Source organism: Rhopalosiphum padi, chromosome 4 (genome assembly GCF_020882245.1).
Source record: "Rhopalosiphum padi isolate XX-2018 chromosome 4, ASM2088224v1, whole genome shotgun sequence".
Taxonomy (NCBI): Eukaryota; Metazoa; Arthropoda; class Insecta; order Hemiptera; family Aphididae; genus Rhopalosiphum; species Rhopalosiphum padi.
The window spans coordinates 14,969,526-14,991,393 of record NC_083600.1 but is presented as its reverse complement, the minus strand read 5'-3'; the positions used below and the strand labels follow the sequence as shown (position 1 = coordinate 14,991,393).

Sequence of the window (21,868 nt, the reverse complement as noted above, 5' to 3'; positions counted from 1 at the left end):
TACTATAGTAGAACACAATGCATCTCTCGGACGCGCACCAACTCGCGAGCAATGTTTTTTACTCAAATCTTTGACTGGGAAGGATGCGTAAGGGGTGGCGGCGGTCTGTCTTCGTTGTTTGACGAATTTCTTGTTGTCACGGCCGCGATGACGTCAGTGGCTGATGGGCGGTCTCGTTTTCCGCGCCGTCGCGTCGCGGTCGGCTGTTATTATTATTATTATTTGTATTTTGTATACAAACCGCCGCGGCCGTCGTTACTCGCGGGTCGCGTTTTCGGTTACTCCGCGGTACACGCGCGAGTTCCTCGTGGTGGGAGACGTGGACGCCGCCGCCGATTTGTTTTTATTTTTTCGACACTGTGGCACTGTGGCCCAGTCGCACTGTTGCTGCCACCACGCCCTGTCCCGTTGCCCTCACGCCGTGTTCTATCCGTTTTTGTTTTTGTTTTTGTTCTTGTTCTGCATTAGTTGTTGACGTTGTCAACCGGTGTTTTGATAAAAAAAACCGGTTCGCCGTCGATTTACGGGGATCACCTCTGAAGCCGTCCTCGTGTGTGTGTTTGGACGTGTAGTCCAACGGTAAGCGAATCATGTTATTATTTAATTCAATAAGCATTAAATAGGTATAACTGTGTTACTGTATTTCCATTTCAATTTCCCGTATGGTCCTCTCATACACGCATACAACACATATTTTTGTTTTCAGTTTTTACACGTTTTTAAGCATTTTAATTTCGCGATTGTCGTTTTCTAAGATCGATTTACTTCAGCAAAGTCACCTAGGTATAACACAATACACTGAACAGATAAAATTTCATTATTTTCAAATTTCATCTATATTATATAATATTATTATATTTATAATACTTACTATCATATTATTATGAAACATCGGTGCCTATATTATGATGATAGGTCTTAACTGTTTATTTAACACAGGCAACTCATAATTATTAATATGATATCGTCGACAGTTATCTGTAGTCAACCCAGTAAATGAAATTTATTTTACAGTAAACTAAATTGTACGTTGTTTATAAGCATTATTATCTTTCGAGGACGATCTGTACCGTGAAAATCTTTTGTCGGTCACTGATTATAAGTGTATCACGATTCGATCTTTAAAATTCTGTGGACTTATGTTTACAGTTTATAATATATGTTACGAGACTTAATGTCCTAAGGATGTTGTGTTGTGGCGTCGGATAAATAAAAAAATTATTCATGGCCACGTTTCAACGGGCTGATCATCTCGGATGAGGGTGAGGGAGCATTGAACAGTTTTCGTCTCGAACCTCAACGATTGCATGCGCCATGACACTATACAAATGTTATTATTTGGGTTCCATCAAAGGGCAAAGGCTATAGAGTTCTCAAAACATATAATTATTCTTATTTTCGTTTCGACGCCACTGCAGGACGTACAGGTATTTTTCATTTTTACTTCATAAGCTATTCGACGAGTTCCGACGCTAACTTTCTACTCGACTTTCTATAATTGTACCTACGTGGTTAGGTTCATGTTGACTAGTTTATTTCGAGACACTTTCGATTCTTAATATAGATATGATTATTATTATAATGATGGTCCTTGCGTTTATCGTTACATGCATAATTGCAGTTAATTTTAGACCTACCTGTTGACATATACCCGGTATTATTATAGCTGCTGTCGATGGTAGGTACAGAAAATTTACTGAGCTCGGCGTCGTGTCCGTCGGGACTCGGGACTGTAGTTAAACAGTGAACAGTTGAATAACACGGTGTCATGATGCCGCATTAGAACGCTTATATTATAGTGCTTACTATTTTAGTATTTTGTATGTTTGGAGTGTTCGGACCGATAGTTGACGCTACAGGAAAATTGTACCTTTATTTACGAATATTTTCTGCTCACACGATTGTAGTTACAATATAATATTGTTACAATAATATTATTCCCCGACATTTACATATCTGTATATTTCTGCACAAAGGTTGACTGTTGACACTTAACAGCCACTTTTACTTGGGTTTCATATATGACACGCCGGTAGTTAAACTATAAAGTATTTGAAATCCTGGTAGGGTTAATGGCATTATAATTTATAACGATTAGCCATTAGCGTGTATTTAGTATTTACCTCCAAAACCTAATCGGTAATATTAATTAACATAACAATAATATTCTATTTCATTATACATTGTTCTCGATGATGCACTTTTTAGTTTTTTGTCTACCCTTTGGCCTTTGTTTCCAAATTTCCGATTGCACAGTAGAAAATCTGATAATTGTCAGCGGATGTGGTGCAACCAATGATGGGGGGGGGTTAAGTGGTTGTAACCCCCCGAAATTTATCCGAGGCTAGTATAATAACATTAATAACCTATATACTTATCTTCTGTATATATTATATTGTAATAATGTACCCCCCTCGAATTTTTTTCTAAAAAAATATTTACGTTCTACTCATTCCAGTAGTATAATTAATAATTATGATCATATTATTGAAGTTTTTTTTTTTGGTGGGTTAAGTCTGTTAAAAATATTTACAAATACAAATCCAATCGTAACTTAACTTCCCCTTACTTTTTGCATTATGTATTTTTTTTTTTTTTTAGAACTGTAAACCCTAATTTATTGTTTATAATATTAATAAATAATAACTAAATACTAATACTACTTATAATATACTTATGAACATATGCTCTAGGTTAGCTTTAATATAAAACCACGATGATGTATTATGATTTATGATATTGATATATTATTATGTATTTATCTTCTGTGTACAGTGTACCGGTCATTAATCGTATATAGAAATTATCTATTCAACTTGTTAGGTTATAGGTGATTTCTAGTGTTTAATTTTTAACCAGGGTGGCAGGGTTAATATGATTTTTCAGTGTGTAGTGTCGTCACTTTGATAAGGGATAGGGTTAAATTGGATTATATAATGTTTGCATCCCCTTACAAGAAGCTGAAAAATAGCGCGAATTTTATGCGAATTTAATACCATCGTCCATGTATCAAATAATAAAAAATATTTTTTATTTGAATTTTTTGTGGGTTATATCAATAACATTAATTTGATAATTGACCACTGATATATAATTCATAATCATTTTATAATAATAATAATAATTGATCCTATAAAATATCTAATAAATGGTTCTTAATGTTTATCTTTAATATGTATTTAATATTATAAATTATAATTATTAATCTAATAATAAATAATACAATTTTAGAAATGTCAACATTTATCAACAGACATAATAAATCAATGTGAACAGCTTATCTTTTATTTTTATGTCACTATTAAAATAAAATAAATACCAAGTCATTGAAAAGACATATAAATTATGTTTATAATTCACATATATGAAAGTAGATAAAGTCTTATCTTTTATATATAATAGTAATTGATAAATATTCTATATTTTATCTTTTATTCTTGTTAATTAATTTGTGAACAGAAATATTTTTATTATTTCTTATACTTGCAAACATACTATATAAATATAATATTAGTTATTACCATAAATGATCAAATTGAAGATCTAATCAAATATTAATTTCTATGAAACATTTAGTTGTAAATATATACAAGAAGTGCTTTGGTACCTACTGAAGTATAAAACTAGGGAGAGTCCAATAAAATAATAAATAAACCATATTGTAAATATTATTTTAGTTTAAAATAATATAAATTAATAATATGAACATATATTATGGCATAAATTAAAAGTTAGTTACTATGGAAAAAGACAATTAAAAAAGTTAATTATTTAATTTTTTAATCACCACCTGAGTTATATTTGGTGACTGTGAAATATTTATATTATGTAGATAATAATTAGGTAACCATTTTGATGAAATACTGTATTTGTGTATATCAAGCATGTCAAACATGGCTAATAATTTATTTTTATGCAACCCAACCAAATTGAAAACAATGTGAAAACATTAATTATTTATAGGATTATATATATTTTTTGTTTACAGATATATTGTCCTAAAATGCTTTGAATTTGACATACCTGTTATATACTCACTAAATTATTAACTTGAGAAATATTAAATAACACAAAAAAAATAGTTTGTTTAATTAAATTAGTTTAATTTTATTTAAAACGGTTATATATGGGTTATATAATATATGTGGTTAAACAAAAAATATATTAAGACCATTTTAAATTTATTACCTACATAGCTATGATTATTGCTTAACATTATATTAGACTTAAACTACTTATCCAGTTATCTCTAGTGTTTCCCTCAGTGATGAATTCCTACATTTTTACATTAAAATTTCATATTATAAAATCAACATTTTATTTAAATTTATTTATTTTATAATAAAATAATTGTATTTCAGAATAATTTAGTTTAAAATACTTCTCATCACTGAAAAAAATAAGTTTAATATAGTATATATCAAGGATATGATTGAATTTTAATTATTTAGACAATTGAGTTATGAAACATTTTATCATTAATTTTAGAGTGGTAAACTAAAAACTAGGTACTTTCTTTATAATTGTAATAAACATTTTAATGAAACTAATTATTTTTTGTTTTTATTGTTTTAGTTCATAAAATGGGAGACTTATTTAGTTGTTGCAGTTCTTCGGACAGAGTTGAACCATCGTCACCTGATGCTAAAGTATGTATATAATATTATAGCTGTTTGTTATACTGGTATAATGTAGCTAAAATGTGAAATTTAACATCTATAGTTTTGCACACATATTACAACTATCCCTAATAACTATCAGATTTGAGCTGTTGAAGTAATGCATGTAAATCAAATTCTTCAATTTTTTTTTAAAAACTAAAGGTAGAGTGACATAGAGATCACAAATCATAAGTATTAAGAGGCCGCAATATATGCATGTATTGTCTCCGTCTTACAAGTATGTAACATACCAAATTTATGCTCAGCAAATCATGTTTAGCTCCTTTAGTTTAAGAATTAGAGTGAATCGACCTATTATGAAACTTGATGGTAAAAACATTATCTGTGTTGGTATGTTGGATTTTTACGATTATTAAGTTTTTAAGCGAGTTATGAGCATTTTTAATTTATGCTATGTTATATACGCATAACTTGCTAAAAAATTGAACTATCGTAAAAATCCAATATACAAACAGATAATTTTCGTAATAGGTCGATTCACTCTAATTTTTAAACTGATGGAGCTAAACGTGATTTGCTGAGCATAAATTTGCTATGTTACGTACTTATGTAAGACAAAGACAACTCATGCGGGTATGACACCCTTTTAATTTTAGAAAGTCTCCTGACTCTAATTTTTGAGCTACTGAAACTTAACACTACACAGATACTACTTATTCTTTTAGAGGAGGAGGAAAGCGTCACTTTTCACGTACTATCACTAACCATTGATATAATAATACTATATAATAGTATAATTAGAAACAGTCATGGTGCCAAGGGGGCCCTAGCCCCCCCAGAAAACAATTCAGCCCCCTCGCTAGCCCCCCACTGAAAAATATGTACGATATATAATAAAGTCATAAAACATTATAAATTACGGAATAAATTGAATTTATTATAAATTATTATAATAATTCGATTAATGAGGTTTGAACAAATGACATCTTTGGTCTTTTTATCATGGATTAATCTACTAGTATTGCCTTATAAGGAAAACATCTTTTATTTTTTTATTATTACCTTTATTGAGTACTAATTACTGGATGAAAATAAACAAACAAATGTATCCCATTGCATTAAAGTTGAGTCAAACAAATTCATCTGCTCATTACTAAACACAATTACTTTAATTTATATTTATGAAATGTAAGTAAAAAAACATAATCATTCATTCACAAAGGTTTGTAATATTGAAGTAATAAAGAAATTGTCATTTTTGTACATCATTGTTAATATAGTTGTTGAAGGTCTGTGATTAAAAATATTTGTCATTATTTTTAAAACATTTTTAACTATTCAAAAGTTTGTACTGTATAGCTAATAGCTATATTATGTTATGTTATATGATAAGAAAATATTTATATTTTATTTAAATAACTTCATTGATAGCTGAAAAAACCTTAGCCCGTGTAAAAAAAATATTTGCCCCACTCTGCCCTGCCTGGAAAAGAATTCTAGTACCGTGCTTGATTAGAAATATACTATATTACTATTTAGTTAATGCTCTAATCTGAAAAAAACAAACAGAAATTATTTTGTTCATTCTATTTTTTATTCTTACATAGTCCTTTAAATGTGATATATTGTTGAAGTTTCACTGTGTTGTGAGTTTGTGACTAATGCAACTAATTTATATTATTATTATGGCTGAACAAAAAATGTTTTTATTTTACATTTTAGTGGTACCTAATATTTAATTAATTTCAACAGAATAAGATTGAATGATTAGTTATTTGATTCAATTTAAACTTTTTGTAGACTGATATTATTTTTACTTTTTTATAGGCCAATTTTAAAGGTCCTGTGAAAGGAAGATCTTGTACAGATTGCTCATTTTTGGTCCTATTTTTGTTTGTATTGATATCTGTGGTAAGTATTCATATTTTATATTATTAACTTTATTGTTGCTTAATTAAAATTATTAATTTTATGTTATTGTATTAGTTTGGATTAGTCATCTACTGTACTTCAAATGGGGATGTAAATCGCTTATTTTATGGATTTGACGAATGTGGTGACATTTGTGGATTTAAAAATAAAAACTTAGATCCAAAATTTTGTACTGGTAAAGACATGACTAGTAAACCGTAAGTTAAACAGTATTATTTTAAAATTATCACTATTAACTACATGTGAATTACTTTATTTTTAGATTCTTAAAAATTGATGCTCCTATTTATAAAGTAGCTGATTTGAAATACGTAAAAAGAGAATGTGTTGAAAGGTGTTCAGATTATAAAGATTAGTATGTATTAATGATTATTTTAAAAATAACATAACTATTTTATTATTTTTAATTTTAATTTTACTATTTAATTTATAATTTTAGCCAAGAATTCTTGCATAGATGTATTCCAAAAGGTAATGAATCAACCATCAACAATATTTTAAAAAATTCAACAATTGGTAGCCTGTTTACAGTAAGTTTTATTAAATTATGTAATTTTTCAATTATTATCTATTATCTATTATTTTTAAGTTTTAATTTAATTTTAATTATGAAAACAGTAAATTATTCAGACAATCCAAGCTTAATAATGTCTTTGTTTCTATTTATTTGTTGAAAAAAATTATACTTGTAAATATTAATATAATTTCAGGACTGTAATTACAAAAAATGTCGCCAGGGGCAACATATAATTTGCTGCCCTCCCCCCCCAAAAGGAAAAAAAATATTTTAATATTTTGTTGCCCCTAAACCTAGTTTTAATGTTGCCGTCAGGGGCAATTGCCCCTCCAAGCCCTCCCTTAAATATTGGCCTGTATAATTTACAAAATACAATTTCATTAACATGGATAATTAATCAATGTTTTGATTTTTCTGTATTTATAGTTTTATTTAGTTTATATTAACAATAAATATGAATTGTTTTATTTTACAGGAGGTGACTCAAGATTTACAACATACTAAATGGGATATAATATACCTTTGCATATTTGCTTTTAGTAAGTTAATATGAATAATATTTTTCTATAATTTTCATACAAATTTTATTTTATTTCTAAGATTTTTTAATAAAAAAATATTTTTAAAAAGTTTTTCCATGAAGGACCTAAATTTTTGGATAATTAACAAAATATTGGAATTAAAAAAAAAAAATGTTTTTGTGTGAAAAAATCTAGGATCAATCAAAAATAAATATAAAAACCAAACGATTTTTCTTAACATTGAAAAAATGCAATGTTTTATAATTTTAATGTGAAAACATTTTCCTTGATTTTTTAAATTGAGAATAATTCAACTATATTAATATAATATTTATTTCATTTTTGTGAATTTTTCTATTGTTGTACATTGTTTTTTGTTAGTTGACCCAATTTTTAATATGATTACTAAGTTAAGTTTTGTATTTTGATTACTTGCAGTCACATCACTTGTCATTGTTTTTTTGATAAGATTTGTAGCTGGTATTGTTGTTTGGTTTGTACTTATTGGCGTTGTTGTGGTCAGCATTTCAGCATCTATTTTCTTATGGTAATATATTTCACATTTAGGATGAAATAAAATCCACCTATGTATTATCATTTTAATGGGTTTATTTTGACTCATATGAACATTTTATTATGTAGGGTTACCTGGAAACAAAAGTCTGATTCCGAAATTAAAGACCAAGTTGCACAACAAGACGTTAATACTTACTTTGCATTTGCGTTAATCGCCACAATATCTACAGTGAGTACATGTCTTTGGATACAATATTTTTATTATTATTATGTAAAATGTATGACTTTTTATTTATATTAGATAATTATCTTATTAATCATTGTGGCTATGAGAAGCCGTATTGCTCTTGTCGTACAATTGTTTAAGGAATCTGGTAAAGCTATACAAAGCATGCCATTGTTACTCATCCAACCAATAGTGGTAAGCTTCAAGTCAATTATAAGTATTTTATTTGTGTAATAAATAAAAATTACTTATATTTAATATTATGTTTATCCATACAGACATTCTTATTCCTGTGCTTGGCCATCATTCTGTGGAGTTATTTTGCTGTTCTCATTCAAGCATCTGGATCCCCTGCATTTGAACCGTTGAGCCATAATGTCTACTATAAAAAGGACCAGTTGATGAAATTTGCCAGAATTTATAATATTTTGGTATTAGTTTGGGTTATTGAATTTATCATTGGCTGTCAACATATGATTATTGCTGGTTCTGTTGCTACATGGTTCTTCACTAGGAACAAAGACAACATGTCATCTCCAATTTCAACATCTATTAATTACTTGTTCAACTACCATTTGGGATCTGTAGCTTTAGGATCGTTCATTATAGCCATTCTCCAAATAATTAGAGCTATTTTAAATTTCATTGATGAAACCCTAAAGGAATCTAAAAATGAAGTAGCAAAGTCGCTGTATAATGTATTTCAATGTTTATTCAGTTGTCTGCAGCAATTTTTACAATATTTGACAAGAAATGCTTACATTGAAATCGGTAAGAAATATTTAGTTTCATTCTTATCATTGTATGAGATTTTAGTTTGCATTGAAGTTTTTATATTATTAAGATGCAAACTAGAATATTGAAAACATTATGCTTCACTTTTTATGTTCTAATTAAACTTATTATATATTTACATCACATTAACTTGTAACTTGTGTGTGTGTGTGTATATATATATATATATTTGTTGTTGAATTTCAACAAATAATATTCATTTTATAATTTTAATCTATCCATTTTTCACTAAAAAAAATATATAACAAACAGTTTTTACAATTTTTATGGTTGAAGACCATTTAAGTATGTTACATTATGTAAAATTGTAATTTATAATAATAATTATTGTTAGACATGGTTTTAAAATTTGGATTATTAAAATATACTTACAGCATATAAACGTTTAAATAATTATTATTATTATAAGTCTTAAATTTATTATCTTCAAGTAATTAATTATTTAATTTTTAATTTTTAGCTATTTATGGTGATAACTTCTGCAGATCTGGACAACAAGCTTTTAAAATGATAACTTCAAATGTATTACGTGTTGCTGCCATAAATTCTGTTGGAGACTTTGTGCTTTTCTTAGGAAAAGTACTTGTGGTCACGTCAACTGTATTATTAGGGTTCAAAATGCTTGAGGTATTGTTTTGTATATTGAAATTTATTAAAGTCTAAGATTAATTAGAAATTTACTATAAAGTTAGTTTAAATTTTATAATTAATTTATTATTTTTATGATATTGTTAATAAAGTTTAATGACTTTTTTATTTATACCAATGGATTATTATATTAACATTTTAAATTTTTTTAGACTAAACCTGGAATCCTTCATTTGTGGGTTCCACTTACAGTTGCTGGAATTTTTGCTTATTTTGTTGCACATTGCTTTATTTCTGTATATGAGGTAAGATATTGACTAAATTGTTATAATGTGTGTACTTAAACATTATTAAATGTGTAGATGGTGATTGACACAATATTTATGTGTTTCTGCGAAGATTGTAATCTAAATGATGGAGTCACTCAAGAATATTACATGAGTAAAGAACTAATGGTGGGTTAAATTATTAATAGTGTTTACAGATCAATACTAATAATATAATTATAATTTTTTTTTAAATAGGATTTTGTTGAGAGCAGCCAAAAGGTGTTAAGAGTCGGCGATGGAGCTACAAATTAATTTAAAACCATGAATCTGCAGTTACATTAATAATAATCTATTTATTCATATTTATCAACTAAGGAAAAGTAAAATTATTATTGCTTCAAGTTGAGCATGTGTATTAAGTAAACTATTTTATTTTATAATTTTTTGTATTGCCATTATTATGTATAATTTTTAAACTTTAAATTTTACTAAATGCTAAAAAATCATTAGAAGGACTAATGTCTTTAAAAAGAACAATTTTTTTTCATACATTTATATAGTTTTTTGTTATCTAAAGTAATTTTATTTTTTCCGATTAATGATAATTTAAATAATATTTCATTTAACTTTTATTAAAAATGTTTTATTCCTTTTTAAAGTAATTTAACAATGTTATACAATTTCCTAATTACAATTTTTAAATATATATTGGTATTATTTAATATTACTGTCCTTTAGTGTTCTAATATTTATTTTTGTTTTATACTTGAATTTAAATAATTATATACATGTTTATTATGACCAAAGAATATGATATTTGAACTTATATTTATAAAAAATAGATTTCAAGCGGTGTTTAAAATGAATCAATTTTCTAATGAAAACATTCAAATTACAAACTTAATGATAAAATATTTACTATAATTTATATTATATTATATACTTTGGACACTACATAAACTATTCCATAATATTATGTGCTTTTTATATTAAAATTTATTTTTATATCTTTTTTTATTTATATTTACAAATATATACTATTTATGATCTAAAACTATATTATATTTTTATATTTTCTTATGTTTTAACGAAATTATTAAATTCTTAATGAATTTTGTTTGGTTGACAAACATATAACATACATTATACATAGCTCAATACTGTGTAGTTTTATTGGAACTAATTATCTAAAAAAAATATGTATTACTTATATTATCAGTATTAAGTATTTAAAAATATTTCAAGTAGTAATTTCATTTTCTATTCGATCAATTAAATGAAGTCTTGTAGTATTATACTTTTCTTATTAAGACCAAATAAATATTTTTTATCATGCAATATGTATAGTTGATTGTAACTATACTTGAAATATTTTATTTGTTGTAAAGTAAATAATATTTTAAGTCTAATAAAAATTGATCACCATAAACGGTTTAAATACTTAAATGCCAAAAAAAGAAAAAAAATTTTTATTTATTTCATTTAAAATAATTAAATAATTTAAGTGTGGTTTTAAAAAAATTACTGCTGTATCTTGGAAAATCATTGTCACAATGTCACTTAAATAAAATAAACAATCAAATAGATGGTTGTTATAGGATTACAAATATTTATTATATTATTATATTATGTATTTATTACATAAGTAACATAAAATATATTAAATAATATTAAAATGTTATTTTTGCAATGAAATTTATTTGCATGTAGCAAATTAATTTTTTTTTTTTAAATGTGTATTAGAGAAATTAAAATATATCTGTGGCGAAATCATTAATAACTCAATTTTAAAATAATATACAAGTCCTGTCCAGTGTAGTGTGTATATAATTATAACCTAGTTTTTCGTTTCATTTATACATTTTTTTTAATACTCCTCCCTCCAAAAAATAAATAGCTGGATATGCCGTTGGTGTAGAGAAGAGTAAAACTTTTAATAGGTTTGATTTGTTAATCATTTGGTAGCAGTGCAAATGAATAATTTTTTTATTTTACTAGCTTAAAATATTGGAAATTTGATTTTAACCTTGGGCAGGATTATAGTTTGGAACAAAAATACAAAATTTAGGTATACTAAAAAAATAAGTTTATATTTTAACATTTCACAATGAATTCATTATTAAGATACATACTGGAAAAAAACAACTGTTAATAAATTGTACAAAACTAAAACAAAAATTGATATTTAATTTAATTCTAAAGAATGAAAAGAGTTTTTCATACGGTTCAAACTATTCAGTATAGATTCAACATCATTTGGAGAGACACATTTCATGTTGGAGAGATCTTTTTCAGCTTCATGTACAGATGGTCCTACTTTGGAAATAACCCACTCTGCTAGAACAGTGTCAGTTTTCAAACGGCTCTGCAATGCTAACAGACTTTGAAGACGTTTCGTTCGCTCAGCAACCTTTGTTTTCAACTCGTTTAGTTTATCACTTGAATTCCCAACAGGATTCTCCACATTCACAGATAATATGTCTGACAGCTTTGGCTCTAGACGTTCGATGTTGACCAAACCTTTTTCTAAGTAGGTTAAATACAGCTTGCACAGCCGTTTACGATACACTTCGACTTCTTCATCGGTTTTGCAGTGTAATTTTGTCTTACGGTACATACCATCAATGATAGCACGAATCGACGTGTCCATTATGTCTGCTATGGAACCGATAATAATGATGTGTGAGAAACCAAATACCTTGTACGTGTTCTCAGACTCTTGCAGACGCTTAGCAAAACTTTCACATATGTTGTCGTCTTCCATTTCGTAGTTACAGTAAAATAGTAAAATAAAAAATGTGTAGATGAAAAATAACTGATCAACACTTGCAAAATACAATTTATTAGACCTACGATCGAAAAATTTGACAACATCAACAACTTAATATTATGATATGATTTTTTATGATGCTAATGCCAATTGCTATATTTTGTCGAACTTCGTTATTTTAAAAACTCTATGACGCCATGTCTGATTGATTATCATTTATCACTTATTGTTATCAATAAACCATATTCTTATTGTTGATACCATGGTTACCAACTGATGATCATGGTGATTTACTCTAACAAGACTTCAGAACTGTGGATTCATATTGGTACGTCGTCACTGACGGCAAATACCTACTAAATATTAAAACTATCCATATCAATATTTAATAGAATTTTTAAACATTTTTGACATCATGACCGAAACTTTAAAAAATGTGTTGATATTATTAAAATTTAAATGTAGGTAATTAAAACCACAGAATTAATAAAATGTAAATAAATAAATCACAAATTAAGATTCTTAGTGTATATTTTTATTGCCTTCAATATTTGACTATCTTAATTCAGAAGTATAAAAGGCGAAAATTAATAAGTGTTTTTATGCGAATATTATTTTATACAATTCTGTACTTGAATAGAAAAAAAAACTAAATTGTATTACGTTTGTGCATACCGGAAGGATTAAGTTTTAAATTTGTCTAAAAGTGTATTTTTCTAGTTCATTACTTACTCTTAACGGTCCTTTAAAAATTGCAGCATATTTATAGAAGTCTAACAATCACCGTACACTCTTGAAAAGTATATAATTAGCTTTCTTTTTTAAAAGCTGGTCTGCAATGCTTTTAGGCTTACCATTTTAAATTGGTTGGCTTATGTTATTACTAATTATTCATCAAATAATGAAATAAAAGTACCTAACTAATTCTCTTGGGGGGGGGGGGGTAGATAAGATCGATAAATGTATTATATTAAATGATTACCATTGACTTTAAAAGACACAATATAGTTATAAAATTAAATATTGACCATGTCAATTGTTTCTTTATTCTAATATGCTAGATTACTAGGGTAGTTCTGATAGTTTCTAAAATAATAGTACAGCAAAGTTGACACTTAAACACTTAAGATTATCAATGTTTTAACTGAATCAGACAATCAACTATTTATAGTATATTGTCATTATATTATTGCTGGTATTATTATTATTATTATTATTGTATATTATTGTTGGTTCTAAGTTTATGGTTCATGTAATTAATATAATTTAATTTGAGAATTTCCAAATAAGTATGTAAATTTAAAGTAACTTAATATTTTAATATAAATTGTTTGATATTTGAGTAATTCAAGAAATAGTTACTCAAACTTAAAAAGTCGCTATAATTAATGTTGACTCAGTCTTACATAGCAAATTTATGTTTAACAGTTCACGTTTAGCTTTGCTACTTTAAAAATTAGTGAATGTGAATTAACCTATTATAAAAGTTACGGAGAGAACATAATCTGTGCTGATAAGTTGAGTTTTTATATAGCTTAATTATTTAAAAGCATTAAGAATTTTTAATTTTATACACACAAAGGAGAAGCCTAAAACTGATATTTTTTTCAAAACTTTAACAGTATTAGTTATGTTTAAATAAGTATTAATAATAAATCATGTAAACATCTCTTATGTAAAACAATATGGCAGCATAATTATTCTGGTCAAAGATTCCAAACTATTGATGTCACATATATACAGATGATTACTATTTGATGTAGGGGTGATAAGAGATAATTGTTTTGAAAAAAACAAACTTATTAGGATTTATTTTGGCAATACATAAAAGTATAAAAAAATATACCTTTTTTTGTTACACAACAGTGTTTTATGTTTGAAAAAAAGATTTGCAACATTTTGTTAATTTTTATGAGTAAAATTTGAAATTTAAAATTGAGTATTATATTTTATCTATCTAGTAATAAATATATTTCATAAGATTAATCAATTTTGAATAATACGATTTTTCAAATAAATATAACACATTTTTCCAAATTATTATAAATAATGACATTAAAACACAAATAATGTTTTAGAAAATTTATTAGAATTAAATTGTAATCAAAGTAGAAACTTTATGTTAGAAACTTTTTAGTAATATAAAAATTAGGTGTGTATAAGCATAATGGAAAAAAACAAACAAATAAGCATTATTATCCTTTGAGTGATGACATACCAGCTCTCATTATTTCATCAACAAGCAACAAATTGCTAGCGATAATAGTACTAAAAAAATAATAAATAAAATAAATTAGAAAATTTAAACTTTATATAAAATATTATGATCTTACCAAGAGTTCAGGATTTGTTTTTTAACACAGTAATTATCAAATATTCCAGCATCAACTGGTTGAAGAACTTCACCGCTATCAACATTTACTCCTACTGGACCTACACTTTCTCTACACTCTTCTTGTAATTTAACAATCATATCTTGAGCATCAAAACCACTGTTGATTGCTAAAATGTTTAAATCATAATATTAAAGGCTAGGTAAAATAACCAATCAACATCAGGCAAAAAGTTTGTCAAATATATACTTACAAATAGTTTTAGGTATGATTAACAAAGCTTCGGCGTATGCTTGAATTCCTAAACGGCTTTTGCCTTTAATTTCATCTTTAAATTTTTGAAGTTCTTGCCAAGCAAATATTTCAAATGCACCAGCACCTGGTACTACAGCACCTGCAATTTAAATAATTAATAATTATAATATATATAATTATATTTGTTTAGGTGTTTGTAAAAATATTTATTTATAAAAATATGTAATTATTTGTAGGTATTATAATTTATAATATATAATATTATGAACATTATTATTAATTATTTTAAAACCAATAAAAACAAAAATCAGAAGTAGCTGTATGCACTGTGATAACTGTTGTTCAGAACTTATGAATACAAGATATTTTTAGTCTAAAATACAATGATCACAAAAGATATATAATAGTATAAAAACAAGTAAAAGTATGATGTTAATATAATCTTTTAAAAACCTTATATTTATAAATTATAAATATAAAAACCAAACAAATATGAAATACAGATACATTATTACATTAAATCACATGGATAATTTATTAATACAAAGTAGTTTAGAGAATAAAAGTATAATAAATTCAAATTATTATCGAAGCTAAGTTAAAGTTTACATTACAGTAATTTTGAGTATTTAAAAAATATTCAAATATGTTAAAGAAACTAAATAATTCCCTAACTCCTGAAATAATAGAAAAATCAACTTTTTCTACTAAACTCCTCTATGAGATAATTTACCACTCATAAAATGCATAAACTGTATACACTTGGTTGATACTAAAAACTTAGTCTGAACCCTACTAAATTTTTTTTATCATCTTTCTATTTTAAACCGGTTTAATTATTAATTTATGTTGCTCATTTGCTGCTCACCATTAGAGTAATATGTAAATTAATAATTAAAAATTGGAATTTATTTTATTATTATTAAAATAAATAAAGACATTAGATGAAATGTACTGGAAATAATGGATATATGGAGATTGTGTTCGTTCAATGTTACAAATAGATAGTCAATATAGTATTGAAAAGCCTAATAGCAAATTCTACTGTTATGAATCAATAACAAAACCTTACTTATTATTTGAAACAATTCATAAATAAGTCAACAAATATTAATAATTACCATCATCAATGGAATTCTTGATTGCTCTTAAACCATCATGAATGGCATCTTTGATCTGAGTTAATGTGTACTTATTAGGAGCTTTTATTAATATGGTGACACTAAGAGGATTCTTACAATCTTCAACAAAAGTGTATTTATTTTCACCCTAAATGTAATTATTATTGAATTAATTTTAAATATACAAATTACATAATAAATAATAATAATAAAAAAAAAAAATAATACATACCAAAACATATTCATAAACAGATCCTGCATAACCAAGTACATCTTCAGTTAAATCATCAACACTGTTGACGGCAGATCCTCCACATGCTAATGAGAGACGTTCCATATTACGCCTTTTGGCACGCCTTAAGCCAATTATACCTTCTTTTGCTAACATATCCAAAGAATATGGATCAATACCCTAAAATTCATATAGTAAAACACATTAAAGTAAGACAAATATACATATATTATTTTACAAATTAATTAGATTCAACATATAATAAAATACCTTTTGATTTATGACAACAAATGATTTACCAGATCCAGGAGGGCAAACTTTCCGTTTTAATTCAATAACTTTTTTAACTCTTTGTTCAATAAAATCACGTTCAGCTAATGCTAATTTTTCTCTTTCTTCGGCAGTTTTGTAAAAGAACCCAGAATTCACTTCACTGAATAACAATATTTAAATATAAATAAAAAATTAAAATAATAATAAATTATCTATTACCTTTTTTCATATTCCATACTAACATTACAAGTTAATATATAAGCGTTTTCAACTTTTCTTGGCATATCTGGATGCCTAGAACCATGATCAAGAACAAGGCCTAAGACAAGTTAATTTTATTAGTACATATTATTTATAATTTAAATTTTAAATGAGTAAAATAAATTTACCTCTAACAAGAGTAGTTGCAGTAGATGTCTTATGTTGCATTTCCATTAATTCAACCATGTGTAAATCAATTCCATCTTCACGTTGCACATTTAATACAGCATCAACACATATATCTGCCATTTGATCAGCTAATTTTCTATCAACTTTAGTACGAAGAGATGTAGTAGCTACATCATACAGTCTTTGGCGATCTGGTTTTCCTTCAACTTTAATTTTCTCCAAAAGTTCCAATGCCTTATCTCTGGCTTTAATCATGCCTTCTGTCAACACTCTAGGATGTACACCCTAAAATAAAAGTTTAATTATTTAAAAGTTTTATTTTATATATCTAATATATACCTCAGAGATCAAGTTTTCAGCTTGTTTAAGAAGTTCACCAATGATAAGAACAGTTGAAGTCGTACCATCACCAGTAGCATCATCCATAGCAGTAGAAGCTCTGGCAATGAGACTAGCAGTTGGATGTTGAATTTGCTAGTATACCAATAAATATAATATGTTTTAAATACAATGAACATAACTAAGGTTGACATTTTGGGAGGGCTACAACTCTAACCAAAATATTTTACTTTTAAGATTGTAAAGAGGTTTGAATATTAGCTGTTTAATTTTCAGTTATACTAATAATCAGACTATAAATATTATCAAAAAATATGTATTTAATTATCATCTAAAGTTTGGAAAATTATTTTATTAAATATTATTAATAGGTATAAGATATTAATGTTATAAATAATTAATTAAAACAACAGATTAAAACTTAGATTAAAAGTATTTATATTACCATTTCATGTAAGAGCACATTACCATCTTTGGTAATTTTAATTTCTCCAGCTCCAGAGACTAACCTATAAACAAATAATTAATGTAATTAAAGTTTATTTAAAATTTTAAAAATACTAATGAAACAACAAATCTAGTTCATAAGATACAATTCCTCATACCTCAATTATTAATTTAAATTCATAACATTTCATCCACTTAATATTATTGCTTTTAGGTTAAATAAGTTTATGGATTTATCAATCGTTTACTTTACACCAAACATACATTCATATTTTTATTATTAAGCATTTATTTAAATTCTGATTTTTTATATAATATACTTAATACCAAATTTTGAATAGGTAAATAGATACTTAACTTCTTTATATTATACACCTGTGTACCTAACGAGTGTCATATTATGGCAAAAAAAATTAATTTTATAAATATTGATATAAATTCAAATTAAAATTAAAAGTTTCTAAGATTCAAGCTTTATGAGCTTAGGATAATATTTGCAAGTTTAGCAGATAATTTATATGAGGGCTATTATGATTTAAAAACTATTGTGATTAACCTATAACTAATTTTTAACTGTAGAAACTATATGAATATAGGTAACGACATCCATGAGAAATTTATGGTAAACATAATGTTTAGCAAATCATTTTAAAATTTAAGGGGCTTACATTTTCATTGTTCCTTTTGGTCCCAAATTGGTTTTCATCACATCCTGTATGCCCCTTGCAGCCGAAATGTTCACCGCCAACGCTTGAGCGGCACGAGCAAATTCCGCCTTGGGATTTAACAAGCTTATAGCAGACATGGTAGATTTTCAAAAATGTTCGTAAATAGTTTATAAATTATAAAAATTTCTTTTCGACAGGGAAAAAACTCGTGTTTAGTAAGTCGGATTTGAACACCTGAACACTACGGCAGTACGGCACTACCCACTACAAAATGAAGGTATGAAATAATCGGAATAATTGTTACTAACATCAGTTCACAAGGAACTTGTAAGTTTTACTGTGAACATCTGTAATCTCATTGTCTTATATTACATTTGATAAAAAAGATAGGTAATAGCATGATTAACTAACTAGTTAATCATGGGTACATAATTTATAGAATGTGGTAAATGGTAAATGCTATTATTACTACACAACAAAGATAGTTAGTCCGCGATTTATGTTCATTTTGTACTTTCTATTTTTCTGTTTTTTTTTTATTTCGTCTAACACTAATGCAGTAAAGTTACTGTCACCTGTCACTACGATTATAGATAAACCTTATCTATGTTTGCAAATATAGCTATTGTAGTAATAACTATTTACCATTATAATATTGTTCACCACTCCGACTACAACCACATAAGGAATAGACAATACACAATTGAGTATAATTCTTACTCTATGGTATAGACCGCGATATTGTGTGTGTAATGATAAAGACTATAAATTATGTATAGAGTATAGACGAAAAATAGAAAGGAAAAATTAGGATTACTTGCAAGTATAAAAACAAAATTATTAATATTTCGTATTTGCGTTTAATTATATTTCTGTTTCCGCTTAAGTTAGTCATTTTTAAAAAGAAAATTGTCTAGTAATTATTATTTGTAGTCGAATTAATTTCAATTTTAATGAGCATGTCTCCTTTAAAAAGAGAATACTTGGTGAGTAACCTATTGACAGATCCAAATTTTACTTGAATAATATGCACAAAACTAAGTTTGTTACCTTATGCATTGGTTTACAGCCACCACCGCTGTCGCCAAGTCCAGTTTTGGATATAAGCGACGATGAGTTGGTCACAATATCTGTACGTGATTTAAACCGTCAACTAAAGATGCGTGGACTAACTAGAGATCAGATAGTACGTATGAAACAGCGCAGACGGACATTAAAAAATCGTGGATATGCTGCTAGGTAATTTTTTTTTTAAGTCTGTAAGATAACATAATATAATTTTATACTTTGTTAAAAAATTCAACAAATTCATTGTTAGTTTATCTGTCTAGTTTTTATATTTTGTTATCATTTATAAAATTATTATTAAATAGTCATACACTTTATCTAAGCATTGATTTTTGTTACCTACTTTTGACACAACAATTACTTCTTATGTATTTCAGTTGCCGAATCAAGAGAATTGAACAAAAGGATGAATTAGAAACAGAGAAATCTCAAGAATATCAAGAGCTAGACGATCTGCAACATTCAAATAATATGATTAGGTCTGAAGTTGAAAATACAGTTAGACAATATGAAATGCTAAAAAGATTTGCTGCTACTAATAAAGTAATGTTACCTCTAGAACTTCAATCATTATAATTGAAGTAATTTATTACTTGTGTATTAACGTGGGCCTAACAGTATTCTTATTTAAAAATTATTGTTCAGTAAAATTATAGATATGAATTATTTATGTTTAGAACTTCAATTGATATTAATCATTATTTTTTAACTAGGTATTTGGGAGTATATTATATTTTTATGGTATTTATCAATATATTATTTTAATAGATAAAACATAAAATCTTGCATTGTTTTTAATATTGAGTATTGAAATAGATATTTATTTAATCAATAAATGTTAAATATTAAGAAAACACAAATTATAGAATATTCTAAAATGTATTATCTAAATATATTTTTTCAAATTTACATATACTATGTTCCTTAAACTATTTTGTATACTATTAGTATGATGTGTAAGATTATATTTTTAATCTTAATTAGATTTATTTATATGGTTTAATTACAAAGTGGTAATAAATAATAAATTATTTTTCTTAAATTGTTTTGATATTATTTTTAAGATTACCTCTATTACAAGAAGAAAATAAGTTTAAATTTAAAAAGGTGGGCAAGTGGATATCGCTCTGATGTATAGTAGACATGGAAATGAGTTGGTCACTATATAATGAATGTGTTAAATTTGAATTTGAATGAAATGACAGGTATCATTGTATACGAAGAACGATTCTGTACGGAGATGAATTGTAAGTCTAGGATAATTAGTAAAATATATTATATTATTTTCTAAATTGTAATATATCATTATTTTATTCAATTTCGTAAAAAAATAAATTTCATACGCTCATAAATTTTTTTCTATATTGACGCTGGAGTTTTTTTTTACTATAACAAGAACAACATATAATAAACCTTGTATTAAATTTTAGAAAATCAAATTCAATGGCCAAAAAATAGTTTAAAAAAATTCTAAATATTTTGAAAATTTAAATGTTAATAGATAACGCTAATATAAACATTTGGTGAAAATTTCAAGTATTTACAATGATTCTTTTTTGAGTTACAGCAAAATCAAAAAATTGATTTTGTCAAAAAGTGGTCATGCGTAAAAATTCCCGTTCTTCCGTTACTTTTTCAGGGTTTTTCCTGACGCTTTTAAAAACTACTGGACATTTTTTACTTTTGAACCCCAAAATATCGACTAGATTCAATTTCTTTTTCAAAGAGGGACAGAAGTCAAAAATCAAAGCACTATTACTACTCCAAAACATGATGACAGACAAAAAAAAAAAAAAACACATTGTTGTAAAATCAATACATTCATCACTCTGTTCAGAATCTAAAATGTACATCTGATTATGTTTTATGTATATCTAGAACACGTTCAATATTAAAATTCTTATTCAATTTCTATTGGTATGCGATTTTCATAAAAAAATAAACTTTTAACATTGTTCAAATGTATAAGGTTTTCAATAATTCTAG

At 26.3% G+C, this 21,868-nt stretch overlaps 3 protein-coding genes across 3 annotated transcripts; 2 read left to right on the top strand and 1 right to left on the bottom strand.

Annotated features, from left to right (window-relative positions):
- The first annotated feature begins 240 nt into the window (after positions 1–240).
- Positions 241–11,040, top strand: LOC132928327 (choline transporter-like protein 1). Its single transcript, XM_060992911.1, has 15 exons — positions 241–579; positions 4,576–4,649; positions 6,450–6,533; positions 6,609–6,751; positions 6,817–6,909; positions 6,994–7,084; positions 7,547–7,610; positions 8,031–8,139; positions 8,235–8,337; positions 8,410–8,529; positions 8,613–9,105; positions 9,590–9,756; positions 9,930–10,022; positions 10,080–10,172; positions 10,242–11,040. The coding sequence occupies exons 2-15, from the start codon at positions 4,584–4,586 to the stop codon at positions 10,296–10,298; spliced, it is 1,776 nt and encodes a 591-aa protein (XP_060848894.1). The 5' UTR covers positions 241–579; positions 4,576–4,583; the 3' UTR covers positions 10,299–11,040.
- Positions 11,041–14,823: 3,783 nt separating this feature from the next.
- On the bottom strand, positions 14,824–19,091 carry LOC132928328 (T-complex protein 1 subunit zeta). Its single transcript, XM_060992912.1, has 11 exons — positions 18,815–19,091; positions 18,145–18,208; positions 17,700–17,834; positions 17,360–17,645; positions 17,190–17,289; positions 16,968–17,130; positions 16,698–16,877; positions 16,466–16,613; positions 15,343–15,483; positions 15,090–15,258; positions 14,824–15,024 (listed from the first exon to the last, which is right to left on the bottom strand). The coding sequence occupies exons 1-11, from the start codon at positions 18,949–18,951 to the stop codon at positions 14,952–14,954; spliced, it is 1,596 nt and encodes a 531-aa protein (XP_060848895.1). The 5' UTR covers positions 18,952–19,091; the 3' UTR covers positions 14,824–14,951.
- Positions 19,092–19,250: 159 nt separating this feature from the next.
- Positions 19,251–20,924, top strand: LOC132928329 (transcription factor MafK). Its single transcript, XM_060992914.1, has 3 exons — positions 19,251–19,800; positions 19,884–20,053; positions 20,260–20,924. The coding sequence occupies exons 1-3, from the start codon at positions 19,768–19,770 to the stop codon at positions 20,456–20,458; spliced, it is 402 nt and encodes a 133-aa protein (XP_060848897.1). The 5' UTR covers positions 19,251–19,767; the 3' UTR covers positions 20,459–20,924.
- The last annotated feature ends 944 nt before the right edge of the window (positions 20,925–21,868 follow it).